The sequence below is a fragment of the Bombus impatiens genome, unplaced genomic scaffold (genome assembly GCF_000188095.3).
Source record: "Bombus impatiens unplaced genomic scaffold, BIMP_2.2 scf_0582, whole genome shotgun sequence".
Classification (NCBI taxonomy): domain Eukaryota; kingdom Metazoa; phylum Arthropoda; class Insecta; order Hymenoptera; family Apidae; genus Bombus; species Bombus impatiens.
In genome coordinates, this window is record NT_177001.1 from 1,033,423 (window position 1) to 1,049,407 (window position 15,985).

A 15,985-nucleotide genomic window follows, 5' to 3' on the forward strand; every position below is an offset into this window, starting at 1 on the left:
AACTTGTATTGTTCTGAGTCGAAAATGTTTGCGAGATGTCAACAAAGATTTTTGGTATCAATGACGCAGTTTAGTGATAACTAAATTATCAGCTAGAGTCATCTATAGGCAAATTCCGGTTTCATACTTACAGACCTGATAAATAAAAAAAGGTATAGTATATCTATAGGCAAATTCCGGCTTCATATTTACAGGCCTGATATTTACAACTAGTTTTTTACCTCCACGTTAATAATAATTTCAGGAAAAAATACATTCTCATAGTTAAAGAATTAATATTAAGTATGAAGACGTTTTAAAGACATAGTACATGAGGAAGTAGTAAATCCACTTTTACATTATACCATACCAATAGGAGAATCTTTCATGTTAATTAGGGACGATAAATTTGTCAATCTATTCATTTGATAATGCATGTTGTTTTCTTTTGATTTCGTTTCGCAAGAGCGATAAAATGTTTTTTAGGCAAATTTCACTTACTTTCATTCATTTTGTTGACAAAATTTAAACATTTATGCATGATGCATGGAAGTTCGCACGAAAAATTATTTGCACATGTTAAAAAGAACATGTTCCGACAAATAATGGTCAGATCTAAGAAGTACATAACTTAGTAAGAATCGCTTATCTTACTATTATTTCTTAGAATTATCCTCTTCACTTGACCAATGTTTTTCCTGTTCTTGTAGTTCGAATTCCCATCGTAATTCTAATTCCCGCATATCATTTGCGATACCTGCTTCGTAGGTATCTTCCTGAGAACCAATTTTAAGTTTTATATAAATTTTTAATCGATTATTTTTACAATAAGCAGATTTGATATACTTAATTTCTTTCTTCCAATGCAGTACCACAACACCATAACTTACTTCTTCGGGCTTATAATCTTGACTGAAATTTTGAGAACTAAGTAAATTGTTCGACGATTGAATCCAAGGTACGGTACCGTATGGACTCCAATTTCGTACGTCTTTTTCTTTTTCTCTGATGCCAGCTTCAATCATTTGTAATTCTTGTGCTAACCTTTCCCCAGCCGTAAAAGTTGCACCTTGTGTGGCAAGCTAAAAATGTTTTTACATATTAATGTTATTAAATATTTTATTTGAAAGCAAACAGTAAATGAATAATACCTTCAAGTCATTAATCTTCTTCTCAAGATGTTTTAATTGTTGTTTTACCTTTTGCGACTCAAGAATTAAGCTGGAATAAATTTAATTATAATAAGATTAAATGTTCCAAATAATTAGCAAGAAAATAATAGTGTATTAAATATTAGCTTACTCTTTAGACATACTATCTGGTCGAGGAAGTTGTGTGTGCGTTGACGTATCGGATATATTACGACCAAATGTAATGTAACTATCTTCAAAATTACTGTTATTGATAGCCTGTATTCCTCCATTTGCACCAATTGTTGCATAAGCTGTAATAGAATCTTATATTTTCTAGTGCTCTTTCTCTTGCTCCCAAAAACATTTTTCATTACACTTACGTTGATTTCCATAATACCAAGACGTAATAGAATTTGTAGTTGGCATAGATCGATAAGCAGATATTGTAGGAGATGTTCCTCCATCTGCATAGAAATTAGTAGACTGTACGCCATTAGTAGATCTAAAAGAAAATTATTTTGTTATGACTTAATATCATGTATTTATTTTTCGTAAACAATATTTCTTTACTGATAAAGTTATAAAAAGAATTATTACCTGATTAAGTTTTTGGATAGTTTAGAAATTGGTCCATATTTACTATTCGATGATGCGTCAAATGGCACAAATTCATCATCGAATAGAATGGGATCTGCACAACGGAAATTATTGTTGCAATTTATATTTGTTGAAGAAACCATTGGATTATTTGGTGTGTTTGTCCATATAGAGAAATTCGATGATATTGTGTCTCCTTGTATGTCGTAATTCTGTAAATAGAAAAAGAGAATAATAAAATATATGTTCCAAACTTTCATTGTAATTTCAGCACTGAAATATTATAATTGTACCGTTTTCACCTGTGGCACTTGTTTGTTGACAATTGTTCCAAGTTGGTTTAATATTTCCACCTTACGTTGCAGTAACATCGCCAATGTTTTTGCAACAGTTCGCTGCTATAGTATACAAGAACATTTTAACATGCAATATGCAGAAATATTTCAATATATACAGTAGAAGTTACTAACATATAAGAATAATCATGTTACCTTTTTAGTATTAGATATTCCATTGGTCATATTAGATGAAAGCTGCGACGAATCCCAAATATTAAGATTAGGTGCAGTGTAATCAACAGGTGTATTAGGCATAATATAATGAGAACAATGTACGTCAATATTTTTCGTTGGTACCACAGGTAACATTCCTTGAGGAGATGGTAGCATATAATTCGTTAATGATCCGATAAAATTGTTTTCATTTGTTGGGTTGTGATGTTGTATTGGATTAACTTTATTCATAGAATTAAAGCCTGAAAATGATATAATTGTAATTTTTCCAATCAATGTTTTGTATTATTTATTTTATACAAACACTTACTTTCCCTATGAGTATTATCATGCGACTTTATGGAATGATAAGATAAATCGTCATTTTGTTTAAATGTCTTATTATTTGATCCAGTAACTGATTTGTCTGTTTTCACATCCGAATGGTTGATTCCAGGTAAACTTGATCTGAGACTCAATTTCCGACTTTTTGATCTATATCTAATAAGAGAATAGATGTACATACATAAGAGATACATTTATACAGAATTTTCTTAGAATTTTCTTGAACACGTACATGTGTACTTACTTATCTAGTTCCATGTCACTATGAGCAAATGTACAATTAGTAGACCTAGGACAAGAGCCTCTAAGTGCGAGATCTCGACACATGCTCACTTTATATTTTGGTTGTCCAGGACCTACATTGTGGGTACCATCTTGCGTTTTCCGATTACCGTGTTGTTGAATGAACTCTACTAACGCTGCGACTACAGTTCTAACAGCTTCTAATGCTGCTCGACATTCTGCTAATGTAGGAGGTTCAGTTTCTATAACAAAATTAATCAGTTAAATGAATCCGAAGTTAATCCAAATATTTAATTTGTTTAATATAATGTTGCAATGTAATGGATCATACCTGGGCTAGGATCTATTGCAGCTAACAATTCTAGTTGAGGTCTTAGACTACTTAATTGTCCAGGATCAGGAGTACGTTGAAGAGCAATAACCAATTCTTGTACACTTTGAGCAAAAGATTGTGGAGTTTGAAGTTTATCTATAATACTTTGCATATGAGATTTATGGCTTGTATCTCCATATAACAATGCAGACCATTGATCAGGTGCTATTCTTAAACCAGCTTCAGTCGCAATTTGCACTATTTGAGCATCATGCTCCCTCCTCAAAGCTTCATATGTTCTAAACTCTTCTTTTAATTGCATTAATGATGAATCTCCTTCTCGTTTAGATACCTATTCAAACATTCTATTTAAGTATTGTTCTTAATAACAAATATTCATTATTGCAATTGAAGAATAATTCTTACCTTAAAACAACTTGCTCTATACAACAATTGTACAACATGTCCTATGCTAGTTTTAGAAGCTTGAGGAAAATGTGATTCTAGACGTTGAACTACAAACATAACTAATACTTTCCTAGAAAGGGCAGATCCATCTTCCAAAGCCAATAAAACAAGTTTTAGTACTTCTTCTTGCATTGCTGCAAAGAAATGTTTATTAGTATATATTACTTTATTCATATTTTTCATTGCTATTGAGTTATATGATAGTAACATACCTGGCCCAAGAAATTGACATCCACGAGCTCTTACAGCAGCCCATAGATTAGCATTAAGTTGTTGTGGATTTTGATGTTGTAGTATCAACTCTGTAACTGATCTTTCACCCAAACTTCTAGCTGCCCTTACTGCACGCGCTCTTCCTTCTGGTTCAACCAACTGGCAACCAACTAAAGTTACCAATTTCCTTTGCATAGGTCGAGAAACAAGTCCAACACCTGTTGTTTAGTTAAACATGGGCTCAGATTATGTAATGTTATTATAGAATTGTCTACACAAATAACCATTAATATTACCTGTAGCTAAAGAAGGATTTGTCTGACATGGTTTGAGATATAGAGCAAGTTCCTCAATACAACGTTTTGCAACCAAATAATTAGCATGGTCTTCAGGTGGTAGCAATTTTTGATAAGCTGTTGCAACATTTGTGGGAACAGGATTTCCCACCAATTGTAATAAAGCTTCATTTACTGGTAATCTTTCTATTTCTGTATTAATAATACTCTAAAATATGTAATATAAATAAATTATAGTTCATAACAAGAGGTAATTTTATATTAAATATTTTAAATAACAGAAGTCAAATATATAAATATACAAGTTTATTTGTATGATAATAATAATAAAACTATTTACTTGATCAAAAGGGCATTGTTTACGATGTAAATTTGCAAGGCACGTACGACATATGGTATGACCACATCCTAACGATATTGGACCACGTATGGCCACATCAAAGTCATGACAGCAAACTGGACACGAAAGAAATTCAGTCCACTGTGGTGCCTGTATTGGCATTCTATAACAAGATCATATTAAAATATTCCTTTCATTGTTTAGTTTCACAACTTTCTGCAATACCATTACTTCTTAAGAATAATTAAAACAAATTTCACATCTATAATTAAAACATTTAATTTAATTCCTATATAATAATTCATTTACATTTATTTAATGAAATCGTAGAAACAAGAAATTACGGAATACATCTCGCAATAAGATGAACTAATTTCGTGGAAACCTATAAATTTAGCAAATTATTAGAAGTAAATTTTATTCATTAAATTTTATTTTACAAGTTTCTAAAACCAATAATAAATCTAGAACAAAACTTGGTTTTGATTGCAAAACATTTTTCTATAGCTATAAATCTCTTCGAAACAATAACGTTTTCCTATCAATTGTTTTTTATACGATGATTATAGTTTTCCTTTGATCCCATAAAGCATGAAATCAACTTTTGTCTCTAGAAAATAATACGAAGAAATTATTTCGTATATAATTTTAATCACGCAATTAGATGAAAAATTTTTTAATCGTTGTCGCTATTACTCGTGTCCGTCGAATGTCTGCTCTACATAGAATAAGAAAAAAAGAAATGATATCCGCTTATGCCACGAGGAAATATGTCGATGTATTGTTGTTAAAATAACGAATAATTAATAGAAAAATTCACCTCGTTTTTGCCTTTACAAAACATCACATTAACTACTCCGTTACTTCGCATACAGTTCTGCCATCGAAGCAGGAACAGATGAACCAGAAATCGTAAGATGAGCTCAGCACGATATTCCTCACGTATACTTTTTTACCTCACTAGCACCCATGACGAAAACAATCTAGAAAAATAACGTCCCAACTCCTCTCGACAGAGAGCGCTATAAACAACATAATACCAAATTTTCAAAATTTTACGAATTGCAAATTTAATATAATTAAAATATAATATACATATTATATGATTATTATAATATAACTAGTTATAGTTATACTAGTTATAACTAGTTTGCGAATTTGTATGAAAATTCAGATAGAAATTGTTTTACCTGTGCAATTCTGTGCAATTTTACACTTTTACGTTTCCTATAAATGCATAAAAATTTGCAGTCTATTCATAATTAATATCTCTTTAAAATAGTTTCAATAAACATTGATATATTTTTTAACATTGAAAGATTCGAGATTTAGTTCAATTCATTGGTATTTGTAATATATTTATAAACTGAAAATTTAAATGAATTTTCTAAATAACGATATATTAAAGATAAAAAAGTATCCAAGTCACTGACTGATTATCGTATTTGAATTAGGTTTGCGTTAAATTTTCTAAACAACGATGCACCAAAGATATAGGTCACCGAATGGTTATTGCGTTTATATTAGGTTTAGGATAAGTTCCCTAAACTACGATGTATGTAAAGTACGAAAAGTATCCAAGTCACTGATTGGTTATTGTGTTAGTATTTTTATTCATTTTATTAATGCAATATATTTATCTGTTTCAGATAATCATAATCGAGTTTCACATCTAGGAAAATTCTAAATATACGATTTGTTTCCCTTGGTTCTCTGTCTCGGAATATATTGTATTACTGACATTACCTAGTTTCTGGATGGGAAAGACGGTGAATATGCGTTCTCTTTACACAAGATTCGTATGAGCTTCAATATACTGAGCGAAGTTTGACTGTGATTATTGATCAAAATCATCAAATAAATAGATACTTTGCCCTGACACGCTGGCAAGATAAATTCTAAATAAACATGATATCGCCAATAGATGAACCTTTATTCTCTGATATTGCTCTTCGTATGCTAATGAATACCGTTTCGCATCCTATCGAATACGCTAAAGTTTTAATACAGGTAACAAATATACTTAGTGGATAATTGACGCAGAAACTAAAATTGTTCAAAGGAAACTTATAATTTTTATTTATAACAAAATAGATCGGATATGAACCGATTCCACCACGACCTACAACTACTTTATTTGGACAACCGGCTTTAGCTTTACCTAACGTTTTTCAGTACGGTAAACAATTTTATTCTTTAGTGTCATAAATAAATTAAACTATGAGATTTTGAAATTACTTTGTCATTTTGATTGATGCAAACTGCTGTTTCTTTTTCTTTCTTTCTTTTTTTTTGAAATTATTACTTTACAGTTAGATACATAAAGAATGTAGATGGATTCACTGGCTGCTACCGTGGTCTTATTCCAAAATTATGTGCCTACACTGTGAGTGCTGTAGCTTTTGAAAAAGCTTCTAAATGCATTAAATTTAATGATGAACCAAGTAAAGAAATTTATGATTGCGATTTAGAAGAAAGGTAAATGTATAGATATGTATATCTGTATGTGTAACATAAAGTTTTCAAATGATAGTTATAAAAATGCACATTACATTTTTTTATAGTCAGAATCATAAAAAATGTATATATGAATTCATACGAGACCTAATTAGTAGAATGATTGGAATTATAGTTAGCCATCCGTTAGATGTTATTGCGTTAAGGATGATGGCACAATTTGTTGGTGGAGAAACAAAATACAAGTATGTAGATACCACAATATAGATAATAGAACTCAAAATACATGTATAATATATTTTGCTATTAATCATAGATGCATTATCTCTTTGTTTACGTTAACAGCGGATTGTTTAGATCGTTTGTAGAAGTATATAAAGAGAATGGAATCATGGGATACTATGCAGGATTATTACCTCGGCTCATTGGAAATGCTGCTGTATTAATGCTAGTCAGTTCATCTACTTATGTTATTGATAAATACATTATAAGTGATAGAGAATTGAAACCATATGCAGTTTCTGTCATAAGGGTAAACAGATTAATTATTTAATTATAATATACATATCATGACAAATATTACAACTTATTCTTTACAGTTTATAGTAACAACAATTACATATCCATTTTTAGTGGTATCACACTGTATGGCAGTTAATAATTGTGGGTAAGTTGATTTGAAATAAAGATAATTTTGTATTTATTTTAGAAGAGTTAAAATACGCATTAATTTAATAAATTTTATTCATCAAGATTAATTGCCGGTCTTCCTCCACAAATGCCAATTTACAATAGCTGGTTAGATTGCTGGTCTCACCTTTCAGCTACCAACCAGTTAAAAAGAGGAAACAGTCTCTTATGGCGTTATTATATGGGGCCACAAGTGATAATTAATGGAAAGCCAATACCCATTAACAAATACAATTTCCACTTGCAAAGTACAACATAGTAATAAGACATTGCATTTATTTGTATTTGAAAAACTAATAGTAAAATCACTTCTGTGCTATATACTTTTTTTTTAAATTTGCTATTACAGTACATTGTTACATTTATATATTCCTTTAAATCAATCCTACTTGTTATTACACCAAATATTGATTAAAAATATTTTTCTTTGGTATATATATTTTATCAAAAAATATAATTCATATTGAAAACTGAACCATAAGTATTTTAAACATGTACAAGTATTAAAGAGTATTAATGAGTACAGTTACTATTACTAGCTTGGTAACTGACATTCCCTTTGGCGTGCAATAATTGCATTTAAATTACCATTTAAATAAAGTAATATCTTTAAAAAAAAAGAACATAATATAGAAGTAATTACCCTAATTAATTTTTTTGTATCTGTATCGCATTCGACAATAACTGCTCGAACATTATTGAATTTTACAATATGTCTTATGTATAAAGTGTATAAATTGGTATTGTACCACTTTAAAAAGTTCTAATCTTATATGAAAAAACTATTTCCTATAAAAATTATCTTTTATAGTATCTGTATATATACTATGAAAATAGATAAATATAACAAAAAGTAAAATTAAGTTATGCAATCAAAATTCGTTTTATATACACTTTCATTTGTTTAAGATTTATAAATATACATCTGCTTGCTACAATAGCCATTCCATAATTCTTTTATGCAAAATGTGGAGATTAAAAAGAATATTTGATAAAAAGTAAAATTCTTGAAAATAAATAAGTATTCAAGTATGTACGATTTTTATTATTTATTATTTTGATAATTTCAATCAATTTACAACGTGATTATGTCATCAGGCATCAAGAAGTTTGCATATTGGATTATCGAATTGTATTTGTTTTTTTAAACATCCTACAAATACTATACTGAAGCCTACATTATTATATAGTACGCCTTTTCGACTCTTGTATAAAAAAAATATCGACTCGGAGTACAACTTTAAATACATACACATGTTTCATCAAATATTTCATTTGAACTTTAATCTATCTCTGTAATGCATTAATATGAATGTGAATATTGAACAAAGCCATGAATACATCTTTTTAACGTATATTTATCCATTTTAAGTTCTACTTAATTAAAACAAACTTGTATTGAAACTTTGTGTTATTGAATAATAAGGGCATTGTAATTTTTACTGTAATAGTAATGTGAAATCAGTTATCCACAATTCATGTTCCAGTCTACAGATATTGTTTCAATAGTAGAAGAAACATCACTTACTGAGCTTAATACTTGATACATATTATAGTTATAGGCATTATAAGATTCTTGTCTCAAATTTCTACTCTAATTCCTTTATATTAAATATCATTTTTGGTTTAAACATGTTATTTATACATTTACTTGCGAATAAAATTATATAATATACTTCATTGTTTTTTGTTATACAAATCTGTTTGATTATTAAATTGATTCGTTTCTAAAATACTCTAATGAATACATCCATAAAAAAATAAATCTGAGAAAATTAATTTGGTCAATCTGAAATGATACATTACATATCTAAAACCTTCACGAAGGTAAAATATTCAAGTTTGAACAATTTATTAATGTTACATTTCGCATTATTAACATCAAAGAATAAAAGGCATTTGTGACGTTTTTCGATCGGCGAATATATTTATTACTTATTTTCAACTTAATGTATAAGGATATTTATGTATAAGCATAGCAATTTAAGTATGAATAAGCCTAAAAATTGACGAAGAACTGTATTTCTTAATTTTAATGCAAGTTAAAGGAATGTATTTTTCCAAGGTAAATTTACGTAACTTCTTTTCTTTTTTTTTTATTTTATTTATCGCTAGATCTTTCTGCATCTATGCAATTCCATGTCTTTTAATATTTTGTATATAAGGTAATCGTTCTGTTTTACTTCAATTTTCCTGAAAATTTAATGTTATGCAACCACAAGACAGTATCACTATAGAACTGTACATCATTTGGTTGATCTTTTTTTACAATGCAATAAAGATTCGAACCATTAACATTTAATATTTATTTAACAAATATTACCTTATGCTAGTAAATATAACAAGTGATTGCTATCAGGTTTATATTATCACGACAATATTTAATAAGTTTCATACTCTATATACATGGTGAAATACTGTATGTCCAGGAATGTTTTACAGAACCAATTAGTATGAAGCATGTTTTTCGATTGTAGTTACTTTAATCTAAATTATGTCTTTGTACATTTAAACAATAAATATGTAGCATATCAGAAAAACTGTTCAGTATTCACATTCCTTGGCAAAAGTTCTAACAAATACCTTGCAAGTTTTTTCATTCAGGAATCTATTTCAAGTACTGCGTAATGAAAGATTCCCTTTTTTCCATCTTTAAATACTACGTATGTACAACAATACATATATCATTGATCGTTATAAAAGAACGAAACTTAAAATAAATAAAGTACTAATATTACTGTGGCAGTATAGTACTTAACTCATTAATAGAATGTATCTTCTTTGAGAAGATATGATCATTATCTTATGATAATCTATTAACTAAAATTTTGTTGTTTCTATGTTGACATTGAACAAATAATATGTTACCAACTTATAATTGTTCCCAAAATAACTAATTAACAATGATTTAAACTATACAGTTTGTCTTAGAATGATGCATAATATAAAAATTCAAATTTATTAACAATACCTGACAACTTTAGTTGATTTTATGCTAAATAATATTAAATATTTTGAAATATAAAACATAAATTTTTGTTGTATGATTTTATCATCTAATAATAAACTAGAATATACAACGTTTAAAGATTTGCGTGAAAATAAAATTCTAAAACAATGTCCTTGTAATGTTAATCTATCTGTAATTATTAAAAGAATAAATATCCATCAATATCTATAATGTAAAATTATTTGCTTGTTAAATACTTCTAGAGTATGGAACTTTATGTATATTCTTTTCATACCATACCAATGTAATGTACATAATGTATCAATAGTTCTAGAAATTTTCCGAGAAATATACGCAATATTGAAAATATAATAATCGTTATTCAACGGATTTTATATGTTCATAGTAACAAAAATATCTTTTTTTCTAGTATTACATTTACTATGGAAAATTGACTCATATTTTTATACATATGTATGATGGCCAATTTTTTATTATACCCCAAAATATCTTGTATATCCTGTTCGTCAGAGGGAGGGATTTAAAAACATATACTTTAAAAATTATCTATACATTACGCTAAAAGTTTACATACCTATTCGTTATGCTGTTGTAATGTCTTACATTCATATTAATCTTCATATAATAGTTCAAAATTTTCTTTCAAATATCTACCAAATATTACAAATAATGTTAGTATATAATTCGTTATCCTTCTGCATAAAGTTCCATCATCTTATTGTTCTTTGAAGTATAACTTGAATTTATGACGAATATTATGCAGTTATCTTTAGAATTATGCGATAAGTTATATAGATATAATTTCATTATTTAAAATATCGTTGATCGTTTGATTAGGAATAATATACATGTATTGAAAATGATAATTCTCTATTATACATTTTAAATAATTCGTGTTTGACTATAAACGTAAATTAGGCCATCGCAACAGTGCAATAAGTTTCGTTCGATGCGAATGGTTACAATTATTCGTAATTAGTGCATATAACATACACAGATTTCTATCTGGATGAAGACATTTACTTTAAATCCTTTCGCCTATTTCAAGGAAATAAGATAATAGTACGTATATGCACGTTTCAACATTCATTATTCATCTTTCGTTCCTATTGTAATTAACATTTGTTTTTACTACTACTTCTTTATGTATATTACAATGTAGATATAGATAAAACAAATGATAAAACTTTTGTTTATCTAAATCCTCGTTTAATACTCATTGCAATGTCATGAATCATTTTCTGCATCATGAAATACTATAACTATCGAATGAATAGATTAATTATTTTAAGTCTAGTTCGACTTCTGGACTCTCTAATGAAAAAGGTTTTAAATTTTCCACTATTGGTGTTTGATCAGGATCGACACGTATGCGGATTCTATTTGTTTCTAAAGACCGCGGAAGTGTACGCGGAAGATCATCTTTGTATGAGCCAGACATAGGCGATGTATATGGTACATAAATTCGTACAACATCTGGACTTGGTTGATGAGGCGTTGCCCTAGGTGTGGGTAAACCACCACTGCCAGAGCTAGCATTAGAAATATTACTTTGAGTATCAAGACTATTGTCTAACGCTTGAGACCGTGTCGCCGAACTAAATACAGAAAGGTCAGCTGTCGAGGTAACAGATGTATCTGCCAATGACCGGCGTGAGCCATTGGGAGAGGCCCCATCATCAAGACTTGGATCAAATGAGAATTTGCTTCCTGCACATATATGTAATTTTTATTATACTGCAACAGGATATCCGAACAATCGTGTTTTCACAAAATACTTTCACATAGTAAGTGTAATACATTTGATTTAAAATCTGTATTAATTAAAGCTTGTCTCTAAAAACACACGCCTCACGCTTTTCTTTATGAATGAAATACTAATTAATTGACAATTAAGTTTAACGTGATTCTCATAATTTAATATTACTGTTACGTAACAAGGATATTTTAAAACGTGCACTGATATTTTAGCCTTTTTTCTTTTAATACTTTTTTGTATGAAATTTCCTGAGTATTCTAAAATAATCACAGTCTATTACTCCTTACTTTTTATTTCATAAAAAAATTATCAATGAAAATTTCTGATACAATCTTAAAGGCAAGTGTAGTTTCATTTTAAATGATGCTAAATCTATATAAAAAAATTTACTTACGATTATATAGCAATAATTATAATACTTCAAAATATGGCTTATATAATATTTCTGTAAAGTTCTATTTATATATGTATACGTTTACGAGCATATATATATATATACGTAATTGAGCAATATCATACTTTTTAATCTCAGAACCTTATCTTTGAAAAGTACCTTACAGTCTAGTATTATATATAACCATTATATCAATCTCATCTGTATCTGTACTTTTATCTTTCTCCTCATCCTTAATAATACTCTCTTGTTTAGAATGTAGAAGGCAAGTATCTGTGTTACCATGTACTATGTTTTCACTATATCGTAACTCACCGCCAAGACCACAACTGGTTTGTTCAACCGGTGTTGTACTTTCTCTACCGTCATCAGCGAGTACAAGATCTCTACGTTGTGTTATAGATTCTCGCATTACGTGTTGTGCTTCGCTAAATTCTTCGGTACGTCTCCCAACCTAAACATATTAAGACATGTATTAAACACGAGGTTATTTTTATTAGTTATTTCTAGATTACCTTGCTTGCAAAAGTAGGTTCCTTAAATGTGCCAAATGGGAATCGTGGTAATTCGTGTGGTAAGGGAGGGCCAGGATAATCTAACTTGGCACGTTTTAGTTCTTCCATACTACGTTCCATAGTACTTATTACTGTATCATCATCAAAGCAAAAATCTTTTTCTAATTTAATTTGCAAATAATTACAAAATTCATCTAAACTTTCCATCGGCATAAGAAAACGTTTATGCATTTTCATGACCGTGTATGCCATAGCAGGTAAAATGCGATCCCCATCTAATAAAAATATATCCCAAATTCGAAGACCGAGGCTCACAGGTGTCTGTTATAAATAAATAATTGTATTTAGATACCGTATGGTATGTATTAGGTTGTCCTAAAAGTCTCTTTTGTTTTATAAGGAAATAATAGATGCACGACATTTTTTGTTTTATTGGAACAAACTTTTGTCCAACAGAATAAAATGGATCATACATAATTCAATAAAATAATATAAAAAAAATATTGTGTATCTATTACTTGCTTATAAAACGAAAGAGACTTTTAGGACAACCTAATAGAATAGATTTTATAACGATTTAGAAAACAAAGTATAAAATATTTTCTTACCCTCTCTTGGAAAACAACAAAAAACCATTTTAGCGCATAAAGAATAGAATCACAACCACATTTATCGAGTTTCCGTTTTAATTTTGGTAAAAATTTATTCATAATTTTATCATGATGCTCTATGAAACGATTTAATTTTGGAAATCCGTCAACATAAAATCCTATAAATATAAATATTTGTTTAATATTAAGCCAAAACATTTTTTAATATTGAATTTATGATACAAATTCAGACCATGCATGGTATATTTTTTATCAGCAAGCAACACAGAAAGACCCCAAAATGCATCTTCTTCATCCATATACAATAAAAGTAATCCAGCTAATACAGACATTCCTTGACAATAACCCACTTCCATATTGTACATACTATAGGCAGCCAATACATAAAACATAGATCGTTGTTTTATGCTATACCTTTCTCTGTAGAAAATAATTAAAAATTTAATATAACTTTCAATAAATGTATACTAAGTTTTTATGTATTTTTAGAAATCTTTTATATAATTTACACACCTATAATTGATATGATCTCTATATTGTCTAGCTACATCAGCATCGATTTGTCTTATTTCTGTAGACCATTTACGTGCAAGTTGTAACATCTCTTCATATTTACCAGCTTGTTCTTTCTTTAAATTTTTAATACCCAATAACAATGCCCACACTTGACCACGAAATCTATTAGGAATTCCTTTATATACTCTGCGCCTTAATTTTTCCTTAGTTGAAGAACTATCCCATTGTTTTGTCATTTTCTCCCATTTCTTTAGTCTTTCCATTTCCACCCGGTGAGTCTTAATCTCATTAGGATCTGGTTTTTGTGGCAAACGTTTGTCACTAAAATATAAATGTTACATGTTAATGACAAGATAACAATAATAATTACTGTATATTATTATAATAATTACTGTATGAATCCATATCTGTCTGTGGTATGATATACTTCAAAGGTAGGATCTTCCCAAGGATCGATTTCTGCTCCATTTTCTCTACCACGGTCGTAGCAGCTAAATATTCTATCTCGCTCTGCAGCAGACCGTTTCAATAATTCTTCCTCATTCATCCCCCGTGAGAATTCGCAACCAGATTCTTACAAACATGCCGTCTTGTTAAGAGGATTCTATTCACCCTAGGCTGTTATCTACAATAAAAATAAATTCCATTAATAAAATATTCTTGTATAAAACAAGATTTTTTTATATTATAAACAATCTTGATAACCTTTAAAATTTTTATATACAGTTTCATATACCAACATAAACTCTAACAATACGTACATTTTTGAACTGTTAGTAATATATCACTGATAAATTAAATACAAAATAATCGCAATTTCGATCTTATAAAGAAAGAAGTACTAAATATATCCTAGGTTATTGTTGAAATAAATAATGCACTGTTATTTTTATACATATACGAGAAGGTGAACTGCAATTTTATTTTATAAATTTCGACGTTCTAAACTTAACGTACTACATATTGACAAGAAGCAAGGTTATATACATAGAAAATAAGTGATACTCTTAGTAATCAATCTGGATCTTACCGCTAAGAAACTGATTATATTAATATAAACACTGCATACTTAAGAATTAACTAGTTTTCTTCGTTTCATATTACATACATATAAGAAATCATTTCTTCGGAAGTCACTCGTTCAGCAAAACTACCGTACATACATACATACATACATACACACATACATACATACATACATACATGCAACTTCAAGTCGGATTTAGATGTTTCCATTCTCTTTTACGTATAAGTGTTGCCAACGCATTTACTCTAAACAAAGGCTTTTGCCAAGTTATCATCTGAATTATGCTGGAAATACCTTTATCACACAATATTTTTATTTATTATTATTATTATTACTATCATTATTTTAGTATCACTAAGGTGTGTTGTCGAGTATAATCTTTATGTTTGTATGGCAAAATATATAACTCAACTAATTTATGTTCTATCGACTTATAATTAACGCTGTTTACATATACATAAAGCTATTTTACAATGTCCACTTATTTTTTACTAAAATAAGAATACTGCAATTATTCTACCTATAAATGAACAGTCTTGTACACTTAAATAAAAATTCTATTTATAGTTTTGAAATGTAGACAAATTTTCTTCTTAATATCCTTATAGACACTTTCTGTTTATCTCT

The 15,985-nt window shown here is 28.9% G+C and overlaps 3 protein-coding genes across 5 annotated transcripts; 1 reads left to right on the top strand and 2 right to left on the bottom strand.

The window, feature by feature from the left end:
- Nucleotides 1-442: 442 nt before the first annotated feature.
- Nucleotides 443-5,414, bottom strand: LOC100749687 (roquin-1). 2 transcript variants are annotated; one of them, XM_012388905.3, is made up of 16 exons: nucleotides 5,239-5,414; nucleotides 4,419-4,581; nucleotides 4,079-4,286; nucleotides 3,782-4,000; nucleotides 3,528-3,703; nucleotides 3,120-3,453; nucleotides 2,790-3,030; nucleotides 2,532-2,701; nucleotides 2,201-2,463; nucleotides 2,003-2,104; nucleotides 1,710-1,921; nucleotides 1,493-1,614; nucleotides 1,282-1,423; nucleotides 1,131-1,200; nucleotides 870-1,061; nucleotides 443-755 (listed from the first exon to the last, which is right to left on the bottom strand). In XM_012388905.3, the coding sequence occupies exons 2-16, from the start codon at nucleotides 4,578-4,580 to the stop codon at nucleotides 636-638; spliced, it is 2,733 nt and encodes a 910-aa protein (XP_012244328.1). In that variant the 5' UTR covers nucleotide 4,581; nucleotides 5,239-5,414; the 3' UTR covers nucleotides 443-635. The 2 variants fall into 2 exon arrangements, with proteins under 2 accessions (XP_012244328.1, XP_012244327.1); XM_012388904.3 differs by having other exon boundaries at nucleotides 2,003-2,107; nucleotides 5,239-5,413.
- A 323-nt stretch (nucleotides 5,415-5,737) lies between these two features.
- On the top strand, nucleotides 5,738-8,173 carry LOC100750011 (mitochondrial carrier homolog 2). The gene is made up of 8 exons (XM_003491586.4): nucleotides 5,738-5,872; nucleotides 6,068-6,428; nucleotides 6,513-6,597; nucleotides 6,731-6,896; nucleotides 6,983-7,120; nucleotides 7,221-7,407; nucleotides 7,475-7,542; nucleotides 7,629-8,173. Exons 2-8 carry the CDS (start codon nucleotides 6,327-6,329, stop codon nucleotides 7,822-7,824), a joined length of 942 nt encoding a protein of 313 aa, XP_003491634.1. The 5' UTR covers nucleotides 5,738-5,872; nucleotides 6,068-6,326; the 3' UTR covers nucleotides 7,825-8,173.
- A 422-nt stretch (nucleotides 8,174-8,595) lies between these two features.
- Nucleotides 8,596-15,507, bottom strand: LOC100750128 (USP6 N-terminal-like protein). 2 transcript variants are annotated; one of them, XM_003491587.3, is made up of 8 exons: nucleotides 15,362-15,507; nucleotides 14,724-14,956; nucleotides 14,329-14,652; nucleotides 14,048-14,235; nucleotides 13,813-13,973; nucleotides 13,205-13,525; nucleotides 13,005-13,143; nucleotides 8,596-12,246 (listed from the first exon to the last, which is right to left on the bottom strand). In XM_003491587.3, the coding sequence occupies exons 2-8, from the start codon at nucleotides 14,876-14,878 to the stop codon at nucleotides 11,819-11,821; spliced, it is 1,716 nt and encodes a 571-aa protein (XP_003491635.1). In that variant the 5' UTR covers nucleotides 14,879-14,956; nucleotides 15,362-15,507; the 3' UTR covers nucleotides 8,596-11,818. The 2 variants fall into 2 exon arrangements, with proteins under 2 accessions (XP_003491635.1, XP_012244340.1); XM_012388917.2 differs by having other exon boundaries at nucleotides 11,819-12,246; nucleotides 15,440-15,507.
- Nucleotides 15,508-15,985: the final 478 nt, after the last annotated feature.